The 22,333-nt window shown below is 35.1% G+C and overlaps 1 protein-coding gene across 2 annotated transcripts in view; it reads right to left on the bottom strand.

Moving 5' to 3' along the window:
• CSMD3 (CUB and Sushi multiple domains 3) overlaps window positions 1–22,333 on the bottom strand; it is a 1,458,322-nt gene that overhangs the window by 506,992 nt on the left and 928,997 nt on the right. For both annotated transcript variants that reach the window (XM_044928635.1, XM_025265188.2), the window contains 3 exons: window positions 18,295–18,477; window positions 14,298–14,624; window positions 9,846–10,040 (listed from right to left, as the gene is read on the bottom strand). In XM_044928635.1, coding sequence (XP_044784570.1) covers window positions 9,846–10,040; window positions 14,298–14,624; window positions 18,295–18,477 — 705 coding nt within the window. The remainder of the gene's footprint in view (window positions 1–9,845; window positions 10,041–14,297; window positions 14,625–18,294; window positions 18,478–22,333) is intronic.

The following is a 22,333-nucleotide window of genomic DNA, read 5'->3' on the forward strand; positions in this document are numbered from 1 at the left end:
GCCTTCAAACATGCACTGATAAATCTTACTCTCCTTAAAGAAATGCTGGGTGCAGCCTCTAAAATTCTCATTACTTTCAATATTGAAAACACTTAGTCCAAATTAATTTAAAATTCTTACTTCCTCCACCCACCCAGCCAAGGTGCATCTGTGATCACATTGAAGGATGGAGGGGAGGATGCTGACAATGCACCAGCAGTTGGTGATTCATTCCTTCATTCATTTCAGCAGCTGGAAAAGAGAAGATGCTCTCCCTTCCTATAAGGAGATAAAGGAAAACCTGAACAACCTTTCCCTTAACAGTTTAATCAGAGACATAGACATTAATGGATAGATAGTTATCTCAATCTCTCTTACTTTTCTTTTGTTGCTTATATAAATTGGTAGTGGGATAGCTGAGTTATGATTAAGAGAAATAAGTCAGAACCCACTTAATAAACCACAAAGGAGGTATCTGAACCTCAGTTCTTATGGAGGGGGATATTGAAAAATCTTTTTCCTTAGCGGGTATGGTATAGGTTGCCAATCCCAAAGTAACAGGAAATTTTTCCTGAAAACACTATTAGTCATACATTTTGCTTCTACTGTTTTTCTTCTCAGGGAGGCCAAAATGATAATAATATTAGAAATTATGATGAGTCTTCACAAGGAAGTGACAACTTTTCTTTCAGTTCGTCTTAACTCAGCATCCTTAATTAAAGCAAATGCTTTGAGCCAATAGCATTCATCTGACTCTTCCAGTGTATTTTATTAAATGTAATCCTCTTTATCTCTAATGTAGTTTAATGAATGTATTACATCCTAATTATATTCAAGAACATGGCCATGTAATCCAGCAGGCCAATATTCCATTTCCGTTTTTATTGAAGGGATTGCTTTATATCAAATGGGTGTTGCTATCTACAGTCCAGCAGGGCATGTGGGACAAACAGGCAGGTAAAAAGAGGGAGAGAAGAAGATAGTATATATGTATCAGTCCTAGAGGAGAGATAACTATGAAGAAACTAATAGGTGGGCACGGGTAAGCTGAATAACAAATGATTTCTACAGAACTGAATAGGAGTGAGAGAAGAAGCAGTGAGACTAGTCAGAAGGCTGTTGCAGTAATCTAGGTCATAGATGACGGTTGCTCGAACCAGTGTCAGCAGTTAAGGAAGTAACAAGCAGATGGGTTTTGAAAATAAGTATTCAAAGTAGAGCTAACATACTTTTCTGATCGATTGTGTACGGTTATGACAGAAAGAAAGGAGTCAGGAATTACTCCTAACAGTTTTTGCTAGAATTACTGTAAGAATGGATGTCCTATTAATGATGATGGTGAAATTCTGTGACAGTACCAGATTTGGAATGACCAGGGAATCTGATTAGTTTTGGACAGGTTAAGTTTGAGATACCTATTAAACATCTAAGCAGAGATATTCAGGAGGAAGTTGAATAGACAACTCCAGACTTCAGACAGAGAAATAGGCTGGAGATGGAAATTTGAGAGCCTTCAACACAGAGATGTTATTTAAAGCTGGAGACTGGATGGAAATTATGAATAGAGTGAGTGGAAATAGACAGAAGAAAATATTCAAGACCAAGCTCTAGGACACAAACAGAGATCATAGACATGAGGAGAAACCAAGAAGAGAGACTAAAATGATCTTGAGTAGCATACTTATTAAAATGAAACATAATAAGATATATAATTTTGAGATTAGTCAACTTTTTCATGAACAGTTAAATGATTTTATAGTTTTAAACTATCAAGTAACATTTGATTTAAAAATGTAAATAACATGTGTTTCAGATTTTAGAAAAATTATGAATACATTTTAACAGAAATCTTGTTTTTGGTCTGCAAATAAATCCTTCTCATTCTTCAGTCTGAATAAGTACAGTTCAGTAGCATTTTTAAAATGACATTCATCAATGAATAATAAATCCTCATACTCAAGAAAAGTTTCCTTCTATGACTACAACAGAGATAGAAGACAATTTATGTCCAACTGTCTTACAGAAAAACTCTAGATGACTTAGTGCTCACTGTTTAACACCTAGGAAGAGAACTTTCTCATTTGATTCTTTGATTCTAAATCTCAAGGCATGGTATCTCTTTCAAGGTTTTTGGAATTCATTGGCTGGTTTATTACTGGCAAATATAGAAGCAGGTAGTTATAAAGTAGAAATGCAAATTAGTAGTAGTAGTAGTTTGAAAAGACAGGTCAAAAACTTGATTTCTTTTTTTTAAACCAATGCATAATTTCTTATAATGAAGTGGAAAATTGTATTTAACAAGCTTCTATGGAGACACAATTTTAATTGAAAACCATTAGAATGGGATGAACTAGTCTTTCCTGGGGGCAGAGTACATTGGAGTTAATAGGTAGGTCTTGGGTAACCTTAGGGCTAAGTATTGAGGAAAAGGGCTAAAAATATGTGAGCAAGAGCATGGGGCTGAGAAAAGGAAAATTGGAAGAAAGAGAACAGCTTGATGATGAGAGAAATGTATGTGTAGTCATCAGAGGAAAAAAATGATCATAACAAAAATGATGTTGATTTTTATATGTAGCAACTACGTTGGATGGGAGATGGGGGAAAATATAGCTTAGAAAAATATTTAGGATGCTTTCTAGTTACTGTATTGTTTAAAACCTTTGCATCCCAGCTCAAAGAAAATCAAGATAAAAATTCTATCTTACTTACTGCTTCTTGAATCTGGTTCAGTTCTTGAGTTGGCCTGAATCAAATGAAGCCACACAATTGAGCCACAATAGCAGCTATGATGGTATAGTCAGTCACCTAGAACCAGACATTCTGCAGTGTGAAGTCAAGCAGGCCTGAGGAAGCATTACTCAAACAAAGCTAGTGGAGGTGATGGAATTCAGGCTGAGCTTTTTCAAATCATAAAAGATGCTCTTAAAGCACATATACCAGCAAATCTGGAAAGCTCAGCAGTGGCTCAGGACTGGGAAAGGTCAGTTTTCATTTCAATCCCAAAGAAGAGGAATTTCAAAGAATGTTCAAACTACCTCACATTGCACTCATTTCACATGCTAGAGATCAGTCTTGGGTGTTCTTTGGAAGGACTGATGCTAAAGCTGAAACTCCAATACTTTGGCCACCTCATGCGAAGAGTTCACTCATTGGAAAAGACTCTGATGCTGGGAGGGCTTGGGGGCAGGAGGAGAAGGGGATGACAGAGGATGAGATGGCTGGATGGCATCACCGACTCAATGGACGTGGGTTTGGGTGGAGTCGGGGAGTTGGTGTTGGACAGGGAGGCCTGGCATGCTGCAATTCATGGGGTCGCAGAGTCGGACACAACTGAGAGACTGAACTGAACTGAACTGAAGGTAATGCTCAAAATCCTTCAAGTTAGGCTTCAAGAGTAGGTGAACCAAGAACTTCCATATATACAAACTAGATTTAGAAAAGGCAGAGGAACCAGAGATCAAATTGCCAATATCCAATGGATCATAGAAAAGCAAGAGAATTCCAGAAAAACATCTACTTCTACTTCACTGCCTACACTAAAGATTTTGACTGTGTGGATCATGACAAACTGGAAAATTTTTCAAGAGGTGGGAATACTAAACCATCTTACCTGCCTCTGGAGAAACCCATATGCAGGTGAAGAAGCAAGTTAGAACCAGACATGAAACAGACTGGTTCAAAATTGGGAAAGGAGTATGACAAGGCTGCATATTGTCACCCTGCTTATTTAACTTACAGGCAGAGCACATCATGGGAAATGCCAGGCTAGATGAATCACAAGCCGGAATCAAGATTGCAAGGAGAAATATCAACAACCTCAGATATGCAGATGATATCACTCTAATGGCAGACAGTAAAGAGGAACTAAAGAGCCTCCTGATGAAGGTCAAAGAGGAGAGTGAAGAGGCTGGTTTAAAACTCAACATTCAAAAATTAAGATCATGGCATCTGGTCCCCTCACTGCATGGCAAACAGATGGGGAAAAAATGGAAACTGACGGTTTTTATTTTCTTGGGCTCCAAGATCACTGCAGACAGTGACTGCAGCCTGAAATTAAGAGACACTTGCTCCTTGGAAGAAAAGCTATGACAAATCTAGACAGTGTATTAAAAAGCAGAGACATCACTTTGCTGACAAAAGTGCATTTACTCAAAGCTATCGTTTTTCCAGTAGTCATGTACTGATGTGAGAGTTGGACCATAAAGGTCTGAGTGCTGAAGAATTAATGCTTTTGAACTGTGGTGCTAGAGAAATCTTTTGAGAGTCCCTTGAACAGCAAGGAGATCAAACCAGTCAATCTTAAAGGAAATCAATTCTGAATATTCATTGGAAGGACTAATGCTGAAGCTGAAGTTCCAATACGTTGGCCATCTGATGCAAAGAGCTGACTCACTGGAAAAGACCCTGATGCTGGGAAAGATTGAAGGCATGAGGAGAAGGCAGTGACAGAGGATGAAATGGTTGGATGGCACCATTGACTCAATGTACATAAGTTTGAGCAAGCTCCCGGAGATGCTGAAGGACAGTGAAGTCTGGTGTGCTGCCGTCCATGAGGCTGCAAAGAGCTGGACATGACTCAGTAATGGAACAACATCACCAATTGATGCGTCCATGGCAAACTATTTATAATCTGTCATCTCCATGCCCAGGTCTCCAATTTGGAGGATAATTGAGGGGTATAGTTAATGTCTGTGTATACAAACAATGAATTTCCAAGCCTTCACAGTTACAATGCTATGAATGCATTTTCTGAAAATTAGGTAGTGAAGGACAGGAAACCCTGGCAGGCTGCAGTCCATGGGGCTGCAAAAAGTCAGACATGACTGAATAACACTGACAAAAACAAGCAGCTAAATTATTAGAAAAATTGCAGTGTCAGATGGCAAAAAAGAATCAAACATAAGCAGAATGTCAGTGCAAAGTCAAAAAAACAGCGTAGAGTGAGGTTGAAATTCCCCCTCTGGGGGAAAATTCGCAATTCAGGATAAGATGTTCTAGCTGGACTCTAGGTGCCAGAGGATTGGACCTGAAAAAATTCACTGATTAACACAAATTCACAAAAATGAGGAACTCAGAAAGCATTTTCTTAAAATAACTATCTGGAACATTGTTCATAGGTAAGAACACCCAGTTTCCTGGGACATTTGTGTGTTTTCTCAAAAGTGAGGGGAGGTTGATATATGACTTCTAACCTGTTCCGCCAGCCTGACATACTCCCCAAAGGACTGGTTGCTGCTGTTGAATTTCCAATTAAAGTGCCTTAGTAACCATTAGTTCAAGCCATTTCTCTCTTGGAAAATGCTCTTTCAAATGTGCATGAAGACTGTATGTGCTAATGGGAACATCATTGTCGGCTGTTAATGATATTCTTGCATTCTTGTTTATTATTGTTAAACAGAGAAATGTTTATTAGTAAACATATCTCTATAAAAAGTGAGAAATAATACCTCATCCTTAAAAGGACAGACTGTTTTATCCAGCCCACCTAATTTATTTCTGTTATTGTGTTGCTTTTGTAAGCACTGAGGTTATGGCATGGAGCGTTTGGTGCTATTAGTGAACTCAGATCCATCAAAACCTCCACCTAATGGCACTTAGCTTCAGCTCACTAGAGGGCATAAATATCAAGATGAATTTGAATTGAGTGCAAGTGTTGGAACAATATGTTCTGGATATGCAGTAAACTCATAGAAATATTTAAAACAAGACATAGCAAGGAAAAAGGACAAATGATACGGGCATCAGGAACACTTTTTAAGGAATATTTCTCTGTAGAAAATCATGAAAATCCCTGTGTCAACCCATTACAGGAGACCTATGATAACCATTCATCATGGTTCCAGGAGGTATCTTTGAAGGAGACTCCATGCAGAGACTGGCCCTAGATAAAGCCAGTTTTATTCAGGTTATTGCCTAGGTGTGAGTGAAAGAGTCTTTGATTGTTACTAAATTGAGTTAGGCAGACGGTTTGTGAAATTCAAAGTGAATAATTCCAATGCTAATTATAAAAATTAATGTGTTCTGTTTTCCATCAGCAAAACTGAACGATCACAAGGTTTTATAAAGCATCTAATCCTTCTTCCTCAAGAAGAAATTTGATCATTCCATTCTAGAGAAAAAAGTTCAAAATTTAAAAAAGATAGCCTAAATCTATCCCTAGCTAATGCATCAGGGTTGAACTTTAGGTCAATAAATAAAATGTATAACCCAATTCTGTTAACAATTACATTTAAGCTATCTGAAATAAATCTTAGTTCAGCTATGGGATCATAGAACTGCAATATATTATGATTTCATTTCTCCCTTTTGGTTTGAACAATCCTTATTCAAGGCCTGTGGGAGATAAAAGGTTTCTTTTCTTCTTAAAGATGTTCCACAGTTTTAGGATTGAAGACTGGTTGACATGGGTGGATCATTAATTTGCCAATAATGCCTAAATTTCTATACAATTGTGATAGAGAGGAGTTGGGTGGAGAGAGCAATCTTTAAGTGAATTGAAGCCCTGGGTTTTCTTATCCAAACATTTTATAGTGACCTCCTTTGCTCTACAAATTCTGATGAAAACAAATTATTTTCTATTTTCTAATTTTAACACATAGAAATCCATTGTTATTGTTGAGTCGCTAAATTGTGTCTGTTTAGTGACCACATGGACTGTTGGCCACCAGCTCTACTGTCCATGGGATTTCCTGGGTAAAAATACTGGAGTGGGTTGCCATTTCCTTCCCTACAGGATCTCCCCAAACCAGGGATTGAACCCACATCTCCTGCATTGGCAGGATGAGTTCTTTGCCACTGAGCAACCAGGGAAGCCCATATAAATCCATACACATTAGCAACTTTTAACAATGAATTTGATTTTGTAGTTCTTTGTGTTTAGAAAATTAATTGAAATAGAAGGTTATTTCTATTAATTACAATATGTAAACATGTACATATTTAATCTACATAAAATATTTAAGACAATGATAATTTAAAAAACAGCTAAAATATTAAGCATATATTGGAAACTGTGAGAGAGTCCCAGAGGATAAACTATAATAAATAATAAGCAAAACTTTTTTTGTCAAAATATAAAAGGCTAAAGAACAAAGACTATAGGCAGAGAAGGCTCTCAGACATATTTCTTTGTGTGAGTTGGAATGGCTGTGTGGCCACTTAGGGAATGGGGGAGGAAGAGTTGCATTAAAAAAAAAAAAATATATATATATATATAATAATAATTAAAAAAAAAACAGAAAGAAAGAAGAATGAACTTAGAAAAAGAAAAAAAAAAAGCTTTCCTCAGCTAATCTCAGGCTTTTTTTTCTTAGTACCTAAATAGAATTCTGGAAAAACTAAAGGAAATCTTTAGAAACCTTAATTAGAGTCTTAGAAATGAAACCCACCAGAGTTAGCTACAAAGGAACTGACAGTAGTCTGTTTTATCCAGTGGAAACTGGCTCAAAACATAGCCTGGGATATGGTAGGTAATCTGGCAAGTGCCAGGGTAAGCCTGCTTCCAGCCCACTACCATTCTGCCCTCCCTGGCTCCAGTCTTATCCTTAGTGATGTTCCCACTTAGTGTGGGATCCAGAAATTGGCAGGTGAATTTTACTCACATATGCAAAAAAATATTCTTCTCCTTTGAAAAATTTATACAGTTCTCTTTAGGAATCTGAGACCCTGTTGGCCTGTGCCAAATGAGAATTCTGAATATTTTGTTTCACTTATTTTTAAAAGTTAAATACCATTCATTTTTCATGGTGAAAAGTCTCATTGAAACTGCTCTCTCACATAAAGTAGCAATTCATTAAATGATCTGTTGATGTCAACCTCATTATTTTTACCGCTCCATGCATCCAGGCACCAAACAGCTCCTAAACCAATACTTAAGTTAGCCAAGCGAGGACTCAGTGAGATCCAATTATCTGGAGGTGGTCTCTATGTTTGTCCACTGAGACTGTAAATAACTCCATGCTGGGAGGGGCTCAAGTCATGTCACTTCTAAACTGAAGTGGCTTCCTGTTGCCACAGGATAATTTTTAATCTCCTTAGTGCTGTTACAAAGTATTACATTCTTCAGCAGCCTCTGAATTCATCAAGCCCCATCCCTCTATCTTCCACTCCAGTCATACTGAACCAATGCTATGCCTTCTTCCTAAAACAAACTTTTATCTCCTACTTTTCCCTCAAATACTAATGCAGACTTTCCTGACTGATTTCCCAAGTCTAGGCTGGGCACTAGGTTAAAAGAATGATGAGCTCTGGGCAAAGCATTATGGAAAAACTTGAATGTTACTCCTTTTATTTTAGTCCTGCATTGTGCAGATTCATTATGCATTTTAAACATAATAGCATAGTCATAGCCATTGTCAGGGTAACCCCTATGAAGTCCATAATATTTGAGGTTTGGAAAAGAACAGTGAAGTCATCGAGTTTGGCCCTCTGATGTTAAAATGAAGTGATTAGAAAAGGAGGGAGGTGCTAATTGAAGGTGCTAAGGGGAAAACTTAATTGCACGGTCTGGATTATTTCATCATGAGACATTATGAAAATGCTCAGTTCAATGAAACTCAATATTTATAGGTAATAGCTGAATTATTCAATTAAATTGGTTATACTTTTAGAAAGTATGTGTTAAACATTCCCAATTTATTAGCTAGAAATTGAGAAAACAAAGGTCCAATGTCAGTCTGGGCACAGCTAAGAAAAATAATTGGGAAAGCAAAGAAAATAAGAAACCACTCAAAATTGCCACCTAAAATCACTAAATGGTTATCTATTGAAAGGTGCTTAATAATTCTAGTTCATCTATGTCTTATTAAAAGTTCTTTCATATATATTTTTTATAAAATGGTTATGTAACCTTAGAGTAGGAGAAAAATGTAATTCAAAATGTTAATTCCTACTGTGTCAATTCTAACTAAAACACAGCCCACATTCACTCTTAGAGATTCTATATTAAAACACTACATACTTGATATATAATAGTATCCTTAAGATAATCATCTTTCCCTTTTACCAAGATGATTTGTGAGTTTATGTGAGTATATATATTCAAAGATATAGCGATACTCACAAACATTGCACATATATATATGTGCCATATATACATAATACATATTTTGTCTTGAACATTCTTGACTACATTATATTACATTCAAATCAAAATTGAAAAAAAAAGTTCAGTAAACTATTCCTATAAAATTATACATTTTAAATAACAGGTGCTTTAGCATAAACTTATTCATTGTAATTAATAATAATACATTTTTGAAAATAAATTTATATCATGAATAGTTAAAATACCAAAAAAAAATGACTGGAAACAATAAAGTTTACTCAGCTATAATTATGAAATATATTGAAGGTAATCTGCATGTGCAACTAATATTTACTATTTATTAGTGTATATCTTTTAATAAGTACTTCTTTTAAAAGGAGTTTCTAATATCATGTATGAAAAGAGTTGCCAGTCCAGGTTCGATGCACGATACTGGATGCTTGGGGCTAGTGCACTGGGACGACCCAGAGGGATGGTATGGGGAGGGAGGAGGGAGGAGGGTGCAGGATGGGGAACACATGTATACCTGTGGCGGATTCATTTTGATATTTGGCAAAACTAATACAATTATGTAAAGTTTAAAAAATAAAATTAAATTAAAAAAATAAATAAAAGGAGTTTCTAAAAGATTTCTAAAAGTTAAAATAATAAAGATAAAATAATAAATATTAAATGTGTAATTTACATACTGTATGTCTAAAGAAAAATACTAAATGATATTTTAAGATTACAACAGTCCTGGCAGAACAATGCTTTCCTGTTATGGTTTCTAGTGCATTGTGACGATGGAATTGTATTTTTCACTGAGCATTGTGCTTACCTCCACATCTTGGAATTGGGCCACTCCACATCACTTTTCCATCCATTAGTATACATGTAATTGTTTCTGTTCCCTGGGTTTTAATAAATCCTTCTTCACAAATAACTGAAATCGAACTTCCTAATTGAAAATTGTCCCCAAATCTCCTTGCATTGATTGGTATTCCAGGATCAGGACACTCATTATGTCCAAATGCTTGAGAACAGCAAAAGAAGAGAAAAACATACAAACTAGTAGTATGAAACAGAACCTTGAGTATCTGGGTGATAAAAACTGATTTTTAGAAAGGTTATGTTCATTACTAGAAAAGCCCTTATTTATTAAAAAAAACAAAATATAGAGACTCTCCTCTGACCATACCTGTTTCTCTCTGATGTGTAATAGATATATTGGTGTTAAAATAAGAACTGCATGATAAAATTACAATATTTCAAAGTAGAATTGTTTCTGCTTATTTCTTGAAATCATTAGCTTTATCTAAGTAAAATTTCCAGTTTAAGTTGAACAAAATTCCAATTAATGTGAATACAGAACAGATTGACTACATGTCCTTGAAAAGTTCTGCTGTGATTCATTGTTTGGAATAAAGAGATAGTCTCATTGTGAGAATTAACATGAAATGTTTCAATCTAGTATGAAAGTCTTTCAATTTTTCAATAATTTTCCATATATCATTTATTCTCTGCCATCTAGGAAAAGGGAAGAGAGCTAATTCTTTTGCAATCACTATTTTCTAGGCACTGTGATAGAAGCTGTAGATATTATACATTATCACATCACTTAACATGTAGAATAACCTGATAGCCATTTACTCTAAACAGTAATGTGAAATTCAGAAAAAGTATTAATAGTTTGCCTCAGATCATTAAGATACTATTGAAATGTATCCCCTGGTCTGGCTTTAAATTTTTTCTCTACAACATATTCTGTCTTGGATCATTTATCTCATGTCTCTCAAACGAATGCAAGTTTCTTGGTTCAGGGTCACTATCTTATTTAACTTTGTATCATCCAGGATGTGTACTTAGCCTCATCCCAGCAAGTAGCAGAATTGTAACGACAATGTGTTTACTTAAATTTTTCATAGATTATACGTTACATGAGCCCTATAAATTTGCATTGTAAGTGTTTAAATGAGTATAATATAAATGGAAGAATATTTAAAGTAGCAAAGTCTAAATATGTAAAATCTATTTCATGAGGCAAATACAATTTAATATATTCATGCTGCATGAGTACATGCAATTATTTCAATTTTTCACTAAATCATCACTGATATTGTTCATAAGTTATATAATTGTATTATCCATCTCCTCATTTTTAAGTTAAACAGTACAAAATAATATTAAGTGAAAGTGAAAGTAAAGTAGCTCAGTCGTGTCTGAGTCTTTGTGACCCCCATGGACTGTAGCCTACCAGGCTCCTCTGTCCATGGGATTCTCCAGGCAAGGATATTGGAGTGGGTTGCCATTTCCTTCTCCAGGGATCTTCCCAACCCAGGGATCGAACCAGGGTCTCCCACATTGCAGGCAGACGCTTTACCGTCTGAGACACCAGGGAAGCCCTTTCACTTTCACTTTCAATACAAAATAATATTAAGTACATTCTAAAATGTAAAACATTTATTTTGCATGTACACTTATTTCTAATTTCTTTCTGTTGTGCTTTTTAAAAGCATAATTTTGATTAAGTCTGGTTGCTCCTGCAGTAGGAAGCATGGGAGTAAGAATTTGAATACAATGGGACAATGGGTTAATTCATTTACTAGAAAAACAGAACAAGGAACAAAATAAATATTTCCATAATATCTTCAAGGTACCATAAATAATAAAGTTAGAAATATTATGCATTTAAGGAAATTCCCTGGCAGTCCAGTGCTTAGGACTTGACAGTACCCAGAGTTCATTTTAAAGTTGGAACTACGGTCCCTGTTTAGCCAAAAAAAAAAAAAAAAACCAAGATATATGCATTTACAACAACATAAAAAATGTAAATAGAAAAATGCATATATTGTTTATATTTATATATATATATGAAACATTTTAAAAGGGACTTACAGATAAAGCAACTAATTTATAGAGAGGGGCTATATAACACATCATGGCTAAATTAACTTGAACAATGTGCAATTACACATTGACAACTTTTGAGTGCCAGTATTCACTAACAGTGTCATCTTGAAAAGACAATAATCACATTTAGTTAGTAATTGACAAAGCTCAGCACTGAATGCGCTGGGGCAAGGGTTTGGGGGAGGAGGGTGGAATTTTTTTCAAAGAGCAGGAAATTAAATTCTATTATAATGTGACACAAATATTAACTCATCAAGTTGGTCTGTCAGTATCTGATGGAGTATGGTACTTTTGCCCATAAACAATAAAAATCACTGACATTCTATAGCTTCAGGTAATATATGTGGAAATAGAAGTTTCAGTATGTACATTTGTTAACATACTAAGGTATTTTCTTTATATGATTCTTTTTCTATATTTATACCATGTTATTTTCAGAAAATAATATTCATCCTTTTGAAACACAAAAAATGTAGATGACAGAAAGACAATAGCTAAATAACCTCAAAGAATTAAAACTAGAACAATAAACGGAGCACAGTAATACAACAAGAATTTTCAAGGGAATAGCTCAGAAGGCAACTAAACAATAACTGCTAATGTTTATTGAGCTTTTATTAGGTATATATAATGAATTGTTTACATGCATTATTTTACTCTGATTAAATAAAATTCATATTTATGGCATGATAAATATTTAAACATAGATTTTGTTTTCCTCCACCTTCTTGGGCCTCTTTCCTCCTATTCAGTGTATATTGTGCATCTCCATTGACGAGACCTCCTTAGGAGATATTGCTGCTGCTGCTGCTAAGTTGCTTCAGTTGTGTCCGACTCTGTGCGACCCCATAGACGGCAGCCCACCAGGCTCCCCAGTCCCTGGGATTCTCCAGGCAAGAACACTGGAGTGGGTTGCCATTTCCTTCTCCAATGCATGAAAGTGAAAGTGAAAGTGAAGTCTCTCAGTCATGACTGACTCTTAATGACCCCATGGACTGCAGCCTACCAGGCTCCTCCATCCCTGGGATTCTCCAGGCAAGAACACTGGAGTGGGTTGCCATTTCCTTCTCCAATGTAAGAAAGTGAAAAGTCAAAGTGAAGTCACTCAGTCGTGTTCGACTCTTCATGACCCCACGGACTGCAGCCTACCAGGCTCCTCCATCCATGGGATTTGCCAGGCAAGAGTACTGGAGTGGGTTGCCATTGCCTTCTCGGCCTTAGGAGATAACATTCCTTCTTAATCTCATAAGGGATCACCACTTGCTTTGTATATTGTCTCAAAAAATTGCTTAACTATGCTTTGACCTCTAACAGTGGAACAGTCCTCAGAGCTTTCTGAAAGACTGTCTCCCGGGTTATAATCCACAGGTTGTCTTCAAAATTTTTTTTAATTTCTTTCTTAGATTATTTATATTAGCCAATACATTAGCTTATTCTATTAAATCTAAACCACTGATTATTTTTTTTTATTGACAACTCCTTACAAAAACTCATTATAACTTTATTGATGGGAATGCTGAGGCTCTGTTGTTAAACCTAAAAATGTATTACAGCAAAGCCAAGATTTGAAGTTCCATAGACTGATTTTGGCACCCCACTCCAGTACTCTTGCCTGGAAAATCCCATGGATGGAGGAGCCTGGTGGGCTGCAGTCCATGGGGTCGCTAGAGTCAGACACGACTGAGCGACTTCATTTTCACTTCTCACTTTCATGCACTGGAGAAGGAAATGGCAACCCACTCCAGTGTTCTTGCCTGGAGAATCCCAGGGACGGGGGGAGCCTGGTGGGCTACCGTCTATGGGGTCGCACAGAGTCGGACACGACTGAAGCAACTTAGCAGCAGCAGCAGCAGACTGATTTTAGAGCTGATCTTAATCACTAAGGTACCATCCACACAGTGGCTTTGCTAAGTCAATTTAGTAATCCACTGCCCCAAAATTAGTAATTTCCTTCTCTGTGGTACTTTGATAGTCTAGTGAATTTTATCTTTGGAATTATAACTCTGTTGTCATTATTTGTTTAAAATTCTCTACTGATTTATGAGTATCCTGAAGGAAGCTATGTTTGCATACCAAAATAGGGAAATATGTATAGTAGATGTCAGATCATGCTTATATGATTTCATGAAATGAGTTAGTATATTGGCTGATATAAAATTATACTTGAAATATATGTCCTTAATATCATGCCTCCTAAAAGGAGAAATGACACAGTGAGTTAAAATATGGTTAGAAACAAGGACTAAAAGACCACCCCAATAGAAATTATATATACAATGTGTTCAAATTTCCTTATCTGAGGAACAAGAGGGCTGTTTTGTATGATTTCCTTTCTAGTTCTAATTTATAGAAATATGTTATACAGAAAAATTAAACTTACTGTTGTAAGTGATGTTAAAGCCACGTCCTGACATTGAGTGGTCAGCTTGAAATTCCAACCGTAGTATATGACTATTACTAGTAAGATGAGAAGGCACTTCAGCCCCAGTAAAGGTTCCAAGAATTGGGGAGTCTGGAGAGTCCCCGTCTTTAACAGCAAGGAAGTCAAACTGGGATTCCAGATCAAAGTCATTGAAAGAAAGGTGTATTCGACTTCCTGGATCAGAGATTATTGTCCAGATGCAATTTAAATTATTTCCATACCCTTCTGGATAATCAGGAGAAAGGACTGTTCCCATTGGTGCAGTAAAATTAGAGAGGCAAGGAACTGTTAAAATAGGAAAATCATAAAATATAATAAATGTTCAAAAGTAATACAGTATCTAAATTTGCCATTGCTAATAATTACAATAATCAATTAGTTTGAAAAAAAATATTAAACAATGTAATGTCTTATAAAACAGAAAAAAAAATTGTTACTGTTTGCGCATTATTAGGGAAGGCAACTAGTACCTTGAATTACTGTATGTTAAATATCCACAAAATCATAACTGGAGTAATAACAATTTATTTTGACATTTATCATGTCCATGTTAGAGTATGGTGCAAAGTTTTAGTTTCTGTACTTCAAAAAATATTGGAGAAGAATATAGACATTTCCATAGAAAGCTCACAAAATGATTGAAAACAAACAAACAAAAATAATATGTGGGTACTAACATTACCAAGATGATACAACCTGAAGAAAACTTGGAGTAAGGGTAATAACTAGGTGAACTTGATTCCTATCATGGGCATGGTATGCTCCGATAGCTTCTAACACGGATAAGGAGATGAATTAATACACGATAGTGGCTAACATTGGAAAGACAACTAAATAATAATTTTCATATCATAGTAAGGCTAGTCTTTATTTCCCTGCAGATTTTTTTTTTTTAAACTTTAAAAAAATCTGATTTAAAGGTTCACACAGAAAAGTTAGAAAGCAGAGGAAGGATAAGAAAAAATGATCTATCACACAGAGGAAATCATAGTTTAATAAAGTATTATATTTTTCCAGTGTTTCTTCTTACATATTTTTAAACAAAATTGAATTTATATGATTTTGTACCATACTTGATTGACAAAGGATATGAACTTTGGCCCTCAGAATATTTTGCTAAATTCTTGTATATAAAAGTTGTATTATCCTATGCTTAAATATAACAAAAATGTATTAGATAGTGCAACACCCCTACAAGCATGAATACTGTTATTATCTGACCTTTTTATTTAATAAGAAGAATGATATCACAGTGTTTTAATTAGCACTGCTTTGCCTTCTAGTGAAGTTGAAGATTCTATCAGCGTGATCGAAAGCTTAGTAGTATTTCAAAAGACTTTACTTCAAGATCTTTAAATCTAGGTATTCTTCCAAGAAGATAATCTTTGTCTAATATTGCAAAACCTATTAATGTAGTGTATTACATCAAAAATGGAAATATTTTAAATCATTTTAGTAGATGCTAATATTGTGTTTAATAGACTAATTTTAAATAATGCTGACTAGATCAAACTTTAAGAAAATCTAGAGAACACTTAACACAATTTTAAAAAGACTTAACCCCTGAATTCTGATATGTGATAAATATGTAACAAGTAATAATTTCCTTTTTTAACCAACAATAGCTAATTTCAAAATGCAATTGAAAGATAGTTTATGAAGAAAAATAAAGTTATAAAGTACAGGACTATAAAAGGTAAGGACTAGAAATAGTCCTTACAAAAATATGAATAACTCATACAAAGAAAATTATAAACTTGTTGAGAACAGGAAATTTTACAAGGAAAAAAGAGGTGCCATGGATGCCATGTTCCTGAATGAGAAAACATTATATTAAATGTATAAATTATATAGAAATTGTTTTTAAATTTCAATCAAAATCCTAACATAATCTCTTTAGAAACTTGATCTAATATGTTGGCACACAACTTGGCAAAAAATAGCAAGGCAAGAATAGATGTGAGAATTTTTATAAGCAAAGTAGCTAATATGTAATTACCATAAAATTAGCATGACATTTATAGATATATAACACTAGATCAAAAGAAGTTACATAAGAAATGCATTTGACATAATTAAGTGTTTAAAGTATTGTATCGTGTGTGTGCTCACTCAGTTGTGTCCGACTCTTTGCGACTCCATGACCAGGTTCCTCTGTCCATGGGATTTCCCAGACAAGAATACTAGAATAGGTTGCCATTTGCTTTTCCAGAGGATCCTTCTGTCCCAGGGATTGAACCCATGTCTCTTGCACCTCCTACATTAGCAGGGGGATTCTTTACCTGGGAAGCCTAAAGTATTGTGTAGGCATCTACTTAATCTGATAAAGGGAGATTAGCATGGTAGATTTGGTCAGTCTTCCCTCATATACTTATAGCTTCCCTTGTAGTTCAGTCGGTAAAGAATCCGCCTGCAATGCAGGAGACCCAGGTTCAATTCCTGGATCGGGGAAATCCCATGGAGAAGGAACTAGCAACCCACTCCAGTATTCTTGCCTGGAGAATCCCATGAAGAGGGGAGCCTGGCAGGTTACAGTTCATGGGGTCACAAGAATCAGACAGGACTTAGCAACTAAACACCACCACCCTCAGATGCAGATCATTAAATCAGAGATTAGGAAACTAAGGTCTGTGGGCCAAATCTAGCCTGAATTCTACCTTTTCAAATGAAATTTTATTTGACTGTAATCCTGTTCTTTCATTTTCCTATTGTCCATGAATGCATTTCCTGCTACACTGACAGAGTTTAGTTGCAAAAGGGACCCACATAACTTATAAAAGCAAAAGTGTTGAAGAGTTCTTATATGTTCTTTAGACATTTATTAGAAATTTATTTATTAGAAATTTATTTATCGCCTTTAAAAAATGCAATATAAATTTCTACATAATATTTTTCAAATATTAGGAAATATTTGGCTTCTATTCACTTAAAAAGTTCTCAGTACATGTTTAAAGATGCTAAAGAATTTTAAAATGTTAAATAATCAACATTTCCAATAAAGGAAAACGTGTTATTTGCAGCACAAATTAAAATTTAGATAAAATGCAGGTGTTGAAAAGTGCTAAATTTTTTAATGTCAGTTATATTTTGAAGTAAGGTTTGTGCTAATGCCCTTGTAGGGAATAAAGGATTTCACAAATTAAAAGCATTAACATTACAAGAGTTGGATACAGATAAAAGACAAGAAAAATTTAAAATCATTTTAAAACAAGAAAATTATTTTTACTTTCATGATTATGAGTTTATATGTTACCATTTGTATTGAAAACTAAAATCCAAGTTTTCAATTATTGCAATCACACCTGGTAAGCTGTATTTGTTGGTAATGAAGACAGATCTTAATTTAACCTAAAAGTACATCAACAGATAAAACAAATTATATTTTTGCTTCAGCTAAATTGAAATGCTTCAATGTATTTGAAGAAATACATTATTTTAATCCAAGCATATTATAGGCTATAAACATTAATGAATTTTATTCTGTGCAATATAAATAAATGACACTTAACCATGCATTAGTGTGAGCATCTACAAGCAAAAATAAGTTAATGCATTATACATAGAATATAACCTTTAAATATTTTTAAGTGTTCCTGATTGCAAATAAGCATGTACTATCTCATTAAAAATAAATGAGTCTATTAGAATTAGCTCAGATGTATAATTTCCATAAGAAGTATGCTATCTATAAAGTATAAAATGCCACCAATAAAGTGTTATGAGAACATATGGAAAATATACTTTGCAATTACCAAATGAACTATGTTAACTTTATTTAAATCTGCAAGGAAATTTATAGTTTGGCATAAGCACACTTGTTACAGAGAGTACCAAAAAGTGCTACTCATTCAAAAATAATTACACGGTTCCAGTTCTTTGCAATTAATTACAAAAGCAATTATATGCAAGGACAGGGTAACATATGCTATCTGGAAGCAAAGCATTTGGTACTCACAGATACAGATGGGTATGTTTGCAGACCATTGGTTATTCTCTTGACAAACAATGGATTTCTCTCCAATTAATTCAAATCCAAACTGGCATTCGAACCTTAAAACATCACGGTTAGAGAATCCATCACCTTCCCTAATTCCATATAAGGGTGTACCAGGATCACCACAACTTTCTTTTTCAATTTCTGTAACAATAGATGATATGTCAGATTTCAAGGGTTTCAGATATACGATATCCATATAGTCAATTTAGAGACATATATTCTCTATAGTCAGGATATTTCAGAGCAAAAGATGAAAATGTTCTCCCAGTCTTAATCTTCTTTTGCTATGGTTATGATGTAATTATCTTTAGGGAACACTTAGTATTTTTCTCTCACTTTGAAGACAGGGAATCAAAGGTCTTCAGAGCTTATGTGGTTGTTCCTAACAGAACAATTATAAACAATATCCAGATTTTCTATCTATGCTATATACATATAGTACACATATTTACATACATATGTGTTTTCCCCAAATTTCAAAAACTTTCCTTATTTTTGTAACCTGTACATGGTACAGGAAATTGTTTGATTGAAACTAGAACACAGGGTAACAGCCTCTGCCTCTGTGCTCCTAGAACAGTCAGTGAGTTCCTTCCACACATTATCTGCCACTCTCCCTAGTACTTGTTGGTTGAATTACCTTCCCCAACTAGACCCCTTGAAAAGCTCCTTAGAGTAGAGGTCAATTTAGTATTGCTGATTACCCTGATACATTTCTCAACAAATGTTTTTTGGGTGAATTCAATTGAAGGAGTTTGAAAGAAAAAAATTATCTTCAGAGCACATCAAAACACGCTTTCAACATGTTCTAAGTTCAGTTCAGTTCAGTAGCTCAGTCATGTCCGATTCTTTGTGACCCCATGAACCGCAGCACGCCAGGCCTCTCTGTCCATCACCAACTCCCGGAGTCCACCCAAACCTATGTCCATCGAGTCGGTGATGCCATCCAACCATCTCATCCTCTGTCGTCCCCTTCCCCTCCTGCCTTCAATCTTTCCCAGTATCAGGGTCTTTTCAAATGAGTCAGCTCTTCGCATGAGGTGGCCAAAGTATTGGAGTTTCACCTTCAACGTCAGTCCTTTAAATGAACACCCAGGACTGATCTCCTTTAGGATGGACTGGTTGGATTTCCTTGCAGTCCAAGGGACTCTCAAGAGTCATCTCCAACACCATGGTTCAAAAGCATCAATTCTTCGGCACTCAGCTTTCTTTATAGTCCAACTCTCACATCCATACATGACCACTGGAAAAGCCATAGCCTTGACTAGACGGACCTTTGTTGGCAAACTAATGCTTTTTAATATACTGTCTAGGTTGCTCATAACTTTCCTTCCAAGGAGTAAGCGTCTTTCAATTTCATGGCTGCAATCACCATCTGCAGTGATTTTGGAGCCCCAAAAAATAAAGTCTGACACTGTTTCCACTGTTTCCCCATTTATTTCCCATGAAGTCATGGCACCAGATGCCATGATCTTAGTTTTCTGAATGTTGAGCTTTAAGCCAATTTTTTCTTTTTTTTTTAATTTTTTTAAAATTTTATTTTATTTAACTTTACAATATTGTATTGGTTTTGCCATATATCAAAATGAGTCTGCCACGGGTATACATGTGTTCCCCATCCTGAACCCTCCTCCCTCCTCCCTCCCCATACCATCCCTCTGGGTCGTCCCAGTGCACCAGCCCCAAGCATCCAGTATCGTGCATCGAACCTGGACTGGCAACTCGTTTCATATATGATATTATACGTATTTCAATGCCATTCTCCCAAATCATCCCACCCTCTCCCTCTCCCACAGAGTCCAAAAGACTGTGCTATACATCAGTGTCTTTTTTGCTGTCTCATATACAGGGTTATCGTTACCATCTTTCTAAATTCCATATATATGCGTTAGTATACTGTATTGGTGTTTTTCTTTCTGGCTTATTTCACTCTGTATAATATTCTCCAGTTTCATCCACCTCATTAGAACTGATTCAAATGTATTCCTTGTAATGGCTGAGTAATACTCCATTGTGTATATGTACCACAGCTTTCTTATCCATTCATCTGCTGATGGACATCTAGGTTGCTTCCATGTCCTGGCTATTATAAACAGTGCTGCGATGAACACTGAGGTACACATGTCTCTTTCAATTCTGGTTTCCTCAGTATGTATGCCCAGGAGTGGGATTGCTGGATCATAAGGCAGTTCTTTTTCACTCTCCTCTTTCACTTTCATCAAGAGGCTCTTTAGTTCTTCTTCACTTTCTGCCATAAGGGTGATGTCATCTGCATATCTGAGGTTATTGATATTTCTCCCCACATCAGTGTCTTTTCATGTGCTCAAGGAAACTTAAGATATCTGGGACCTTCATTGTGGAGTTACGAGGCCAATTGTATAGGTTATTGTGGTGATTGTTTTGGGTTTTAGTTACATGAGGTAACATTAACATAGCCATCCTCAAACAACACCCAGAAATTAACAATTAAAAAAAAACCAAAACTTTGAGATAAAGTTATGATCTCTCTTGACACTCCAATGATCACACACTCCTGGTTCTTTGTAATCAACCAGTACCAATTTATCATGCACCTTTCCAGTTCTTTCCCCATGCTTTTACAATTATACACACACATACACACATATAAAATACATATTATTATAAGCATCCATATTCTCATAAATATAAAAATTCTCTTCACAAAATCTATGGAGTGTTGCTTTGTGTAAATATTATAACTTATACTGCAGTACACTCTCAGCATATTCTATAACATGTTGCTTTTTAATCAAACAATAATTTTGGAGATATTTTTGAATGCCCTTGTATCCTTAGCAGAAAACATAGATAGTTATTTCGATTTCTTTAACACACTGGATTTGATTTGATATTTATTTCTTTCTGTGTCATAGTGACATTGGTCCTTTGGTCTAAATTTTTTGTTGTGCTGTTTCTATATAGACTTCATATCGAAGAAAGATTAGCAATTTTCCAGCATTCATTAGTCTTTTAGGCTAGGTTGTATAACAAGAAAATGATACCTGAGTGTTAGAATTTGCCAAAAAAAATAAGCTGAGTGAGTCTGGCATAATTTTGAGGTAGATATCTGACCAGTGTTTCAATATCTTCTAAGGTTATTTCCCTATTAAAAAACATTGGGGAGGATTTAACAACATAAAATCACACACACACACACACACACACACACACACATGTTAGAGAAGTGAAATTTTCCAAAATTTCCAAGTTGATAGTTTAGCAGGGATAGAATTGTGTTATATAATCTTTAAATATATCTTTATAAAGATAAATCATTAATTTTCTTACTCCTAATGCAAGTTATTTGTGATTAGTCTTCCAGTTTTCATTTCTTCATATTTACAAAACATTGGCGATTTACTAGTCTACTCAAACTTCAACTCTTTTGCATTATTTTGTTATTCTTTCTCCACCTTCTTAAGCTTAAGTTTTAGGATTTGTTTCTATATTAGTTTATTTTCAGCCTCTCTTGTTTCCTTAAAAATATTCTTTTTAGTCTATAAATTTTCTTCAGAGTACTGTTTTTGTATTTAGAGCTTTTGTTGCTGTTGTTCACTTCTAAATAGTTTATAGTTTTCATCTTTATTCCCTCTTTGTATCATAAATAGTTTCAAAGTGCTTTTAAATTTATGGGTCTAGGCTATCATTTTGTTGCTGATTTCTAGTGTTATTGCTTTAATAACCAGTATAAGTAGATCCAGGTCTCACAGTGGATAAATCAGTAAAATATATTCAATTCAATTTGATATATTTGTCAAATTGAAATAACTTATGTCGTTAATTATCTTTTGTCTACCCTCTCCAACAATTTTTTAAATAACTGTTAAAATTCCAAATAAAGTATGAATTTTCCAGGTTTATTTATAGTTCAATCAAGCTCACTTACATAGTTCACATCACATTGAGTCATTCAATTTATTCAGCAAATATCTGAGGACCTATGATGTGCTAGATTCTCTTCTAGGTACTATATGGG

Source organism: Bubalus bubalis, chromosome 15 (assembly GCF_019923935.1).
Source record: "Bubalus bubalis isolate 160015118507 breed Murrah chromosome 15, NDDB_SH_1, whole genome shotgun sequence".
NCBI classification, from domain to species: domain Eukaryota; kingdom Metazoa; phylum Chordata; class Mammalia; order Artiodactyla; family Bovidae; genus Bubalus; species Bubalus bubalis.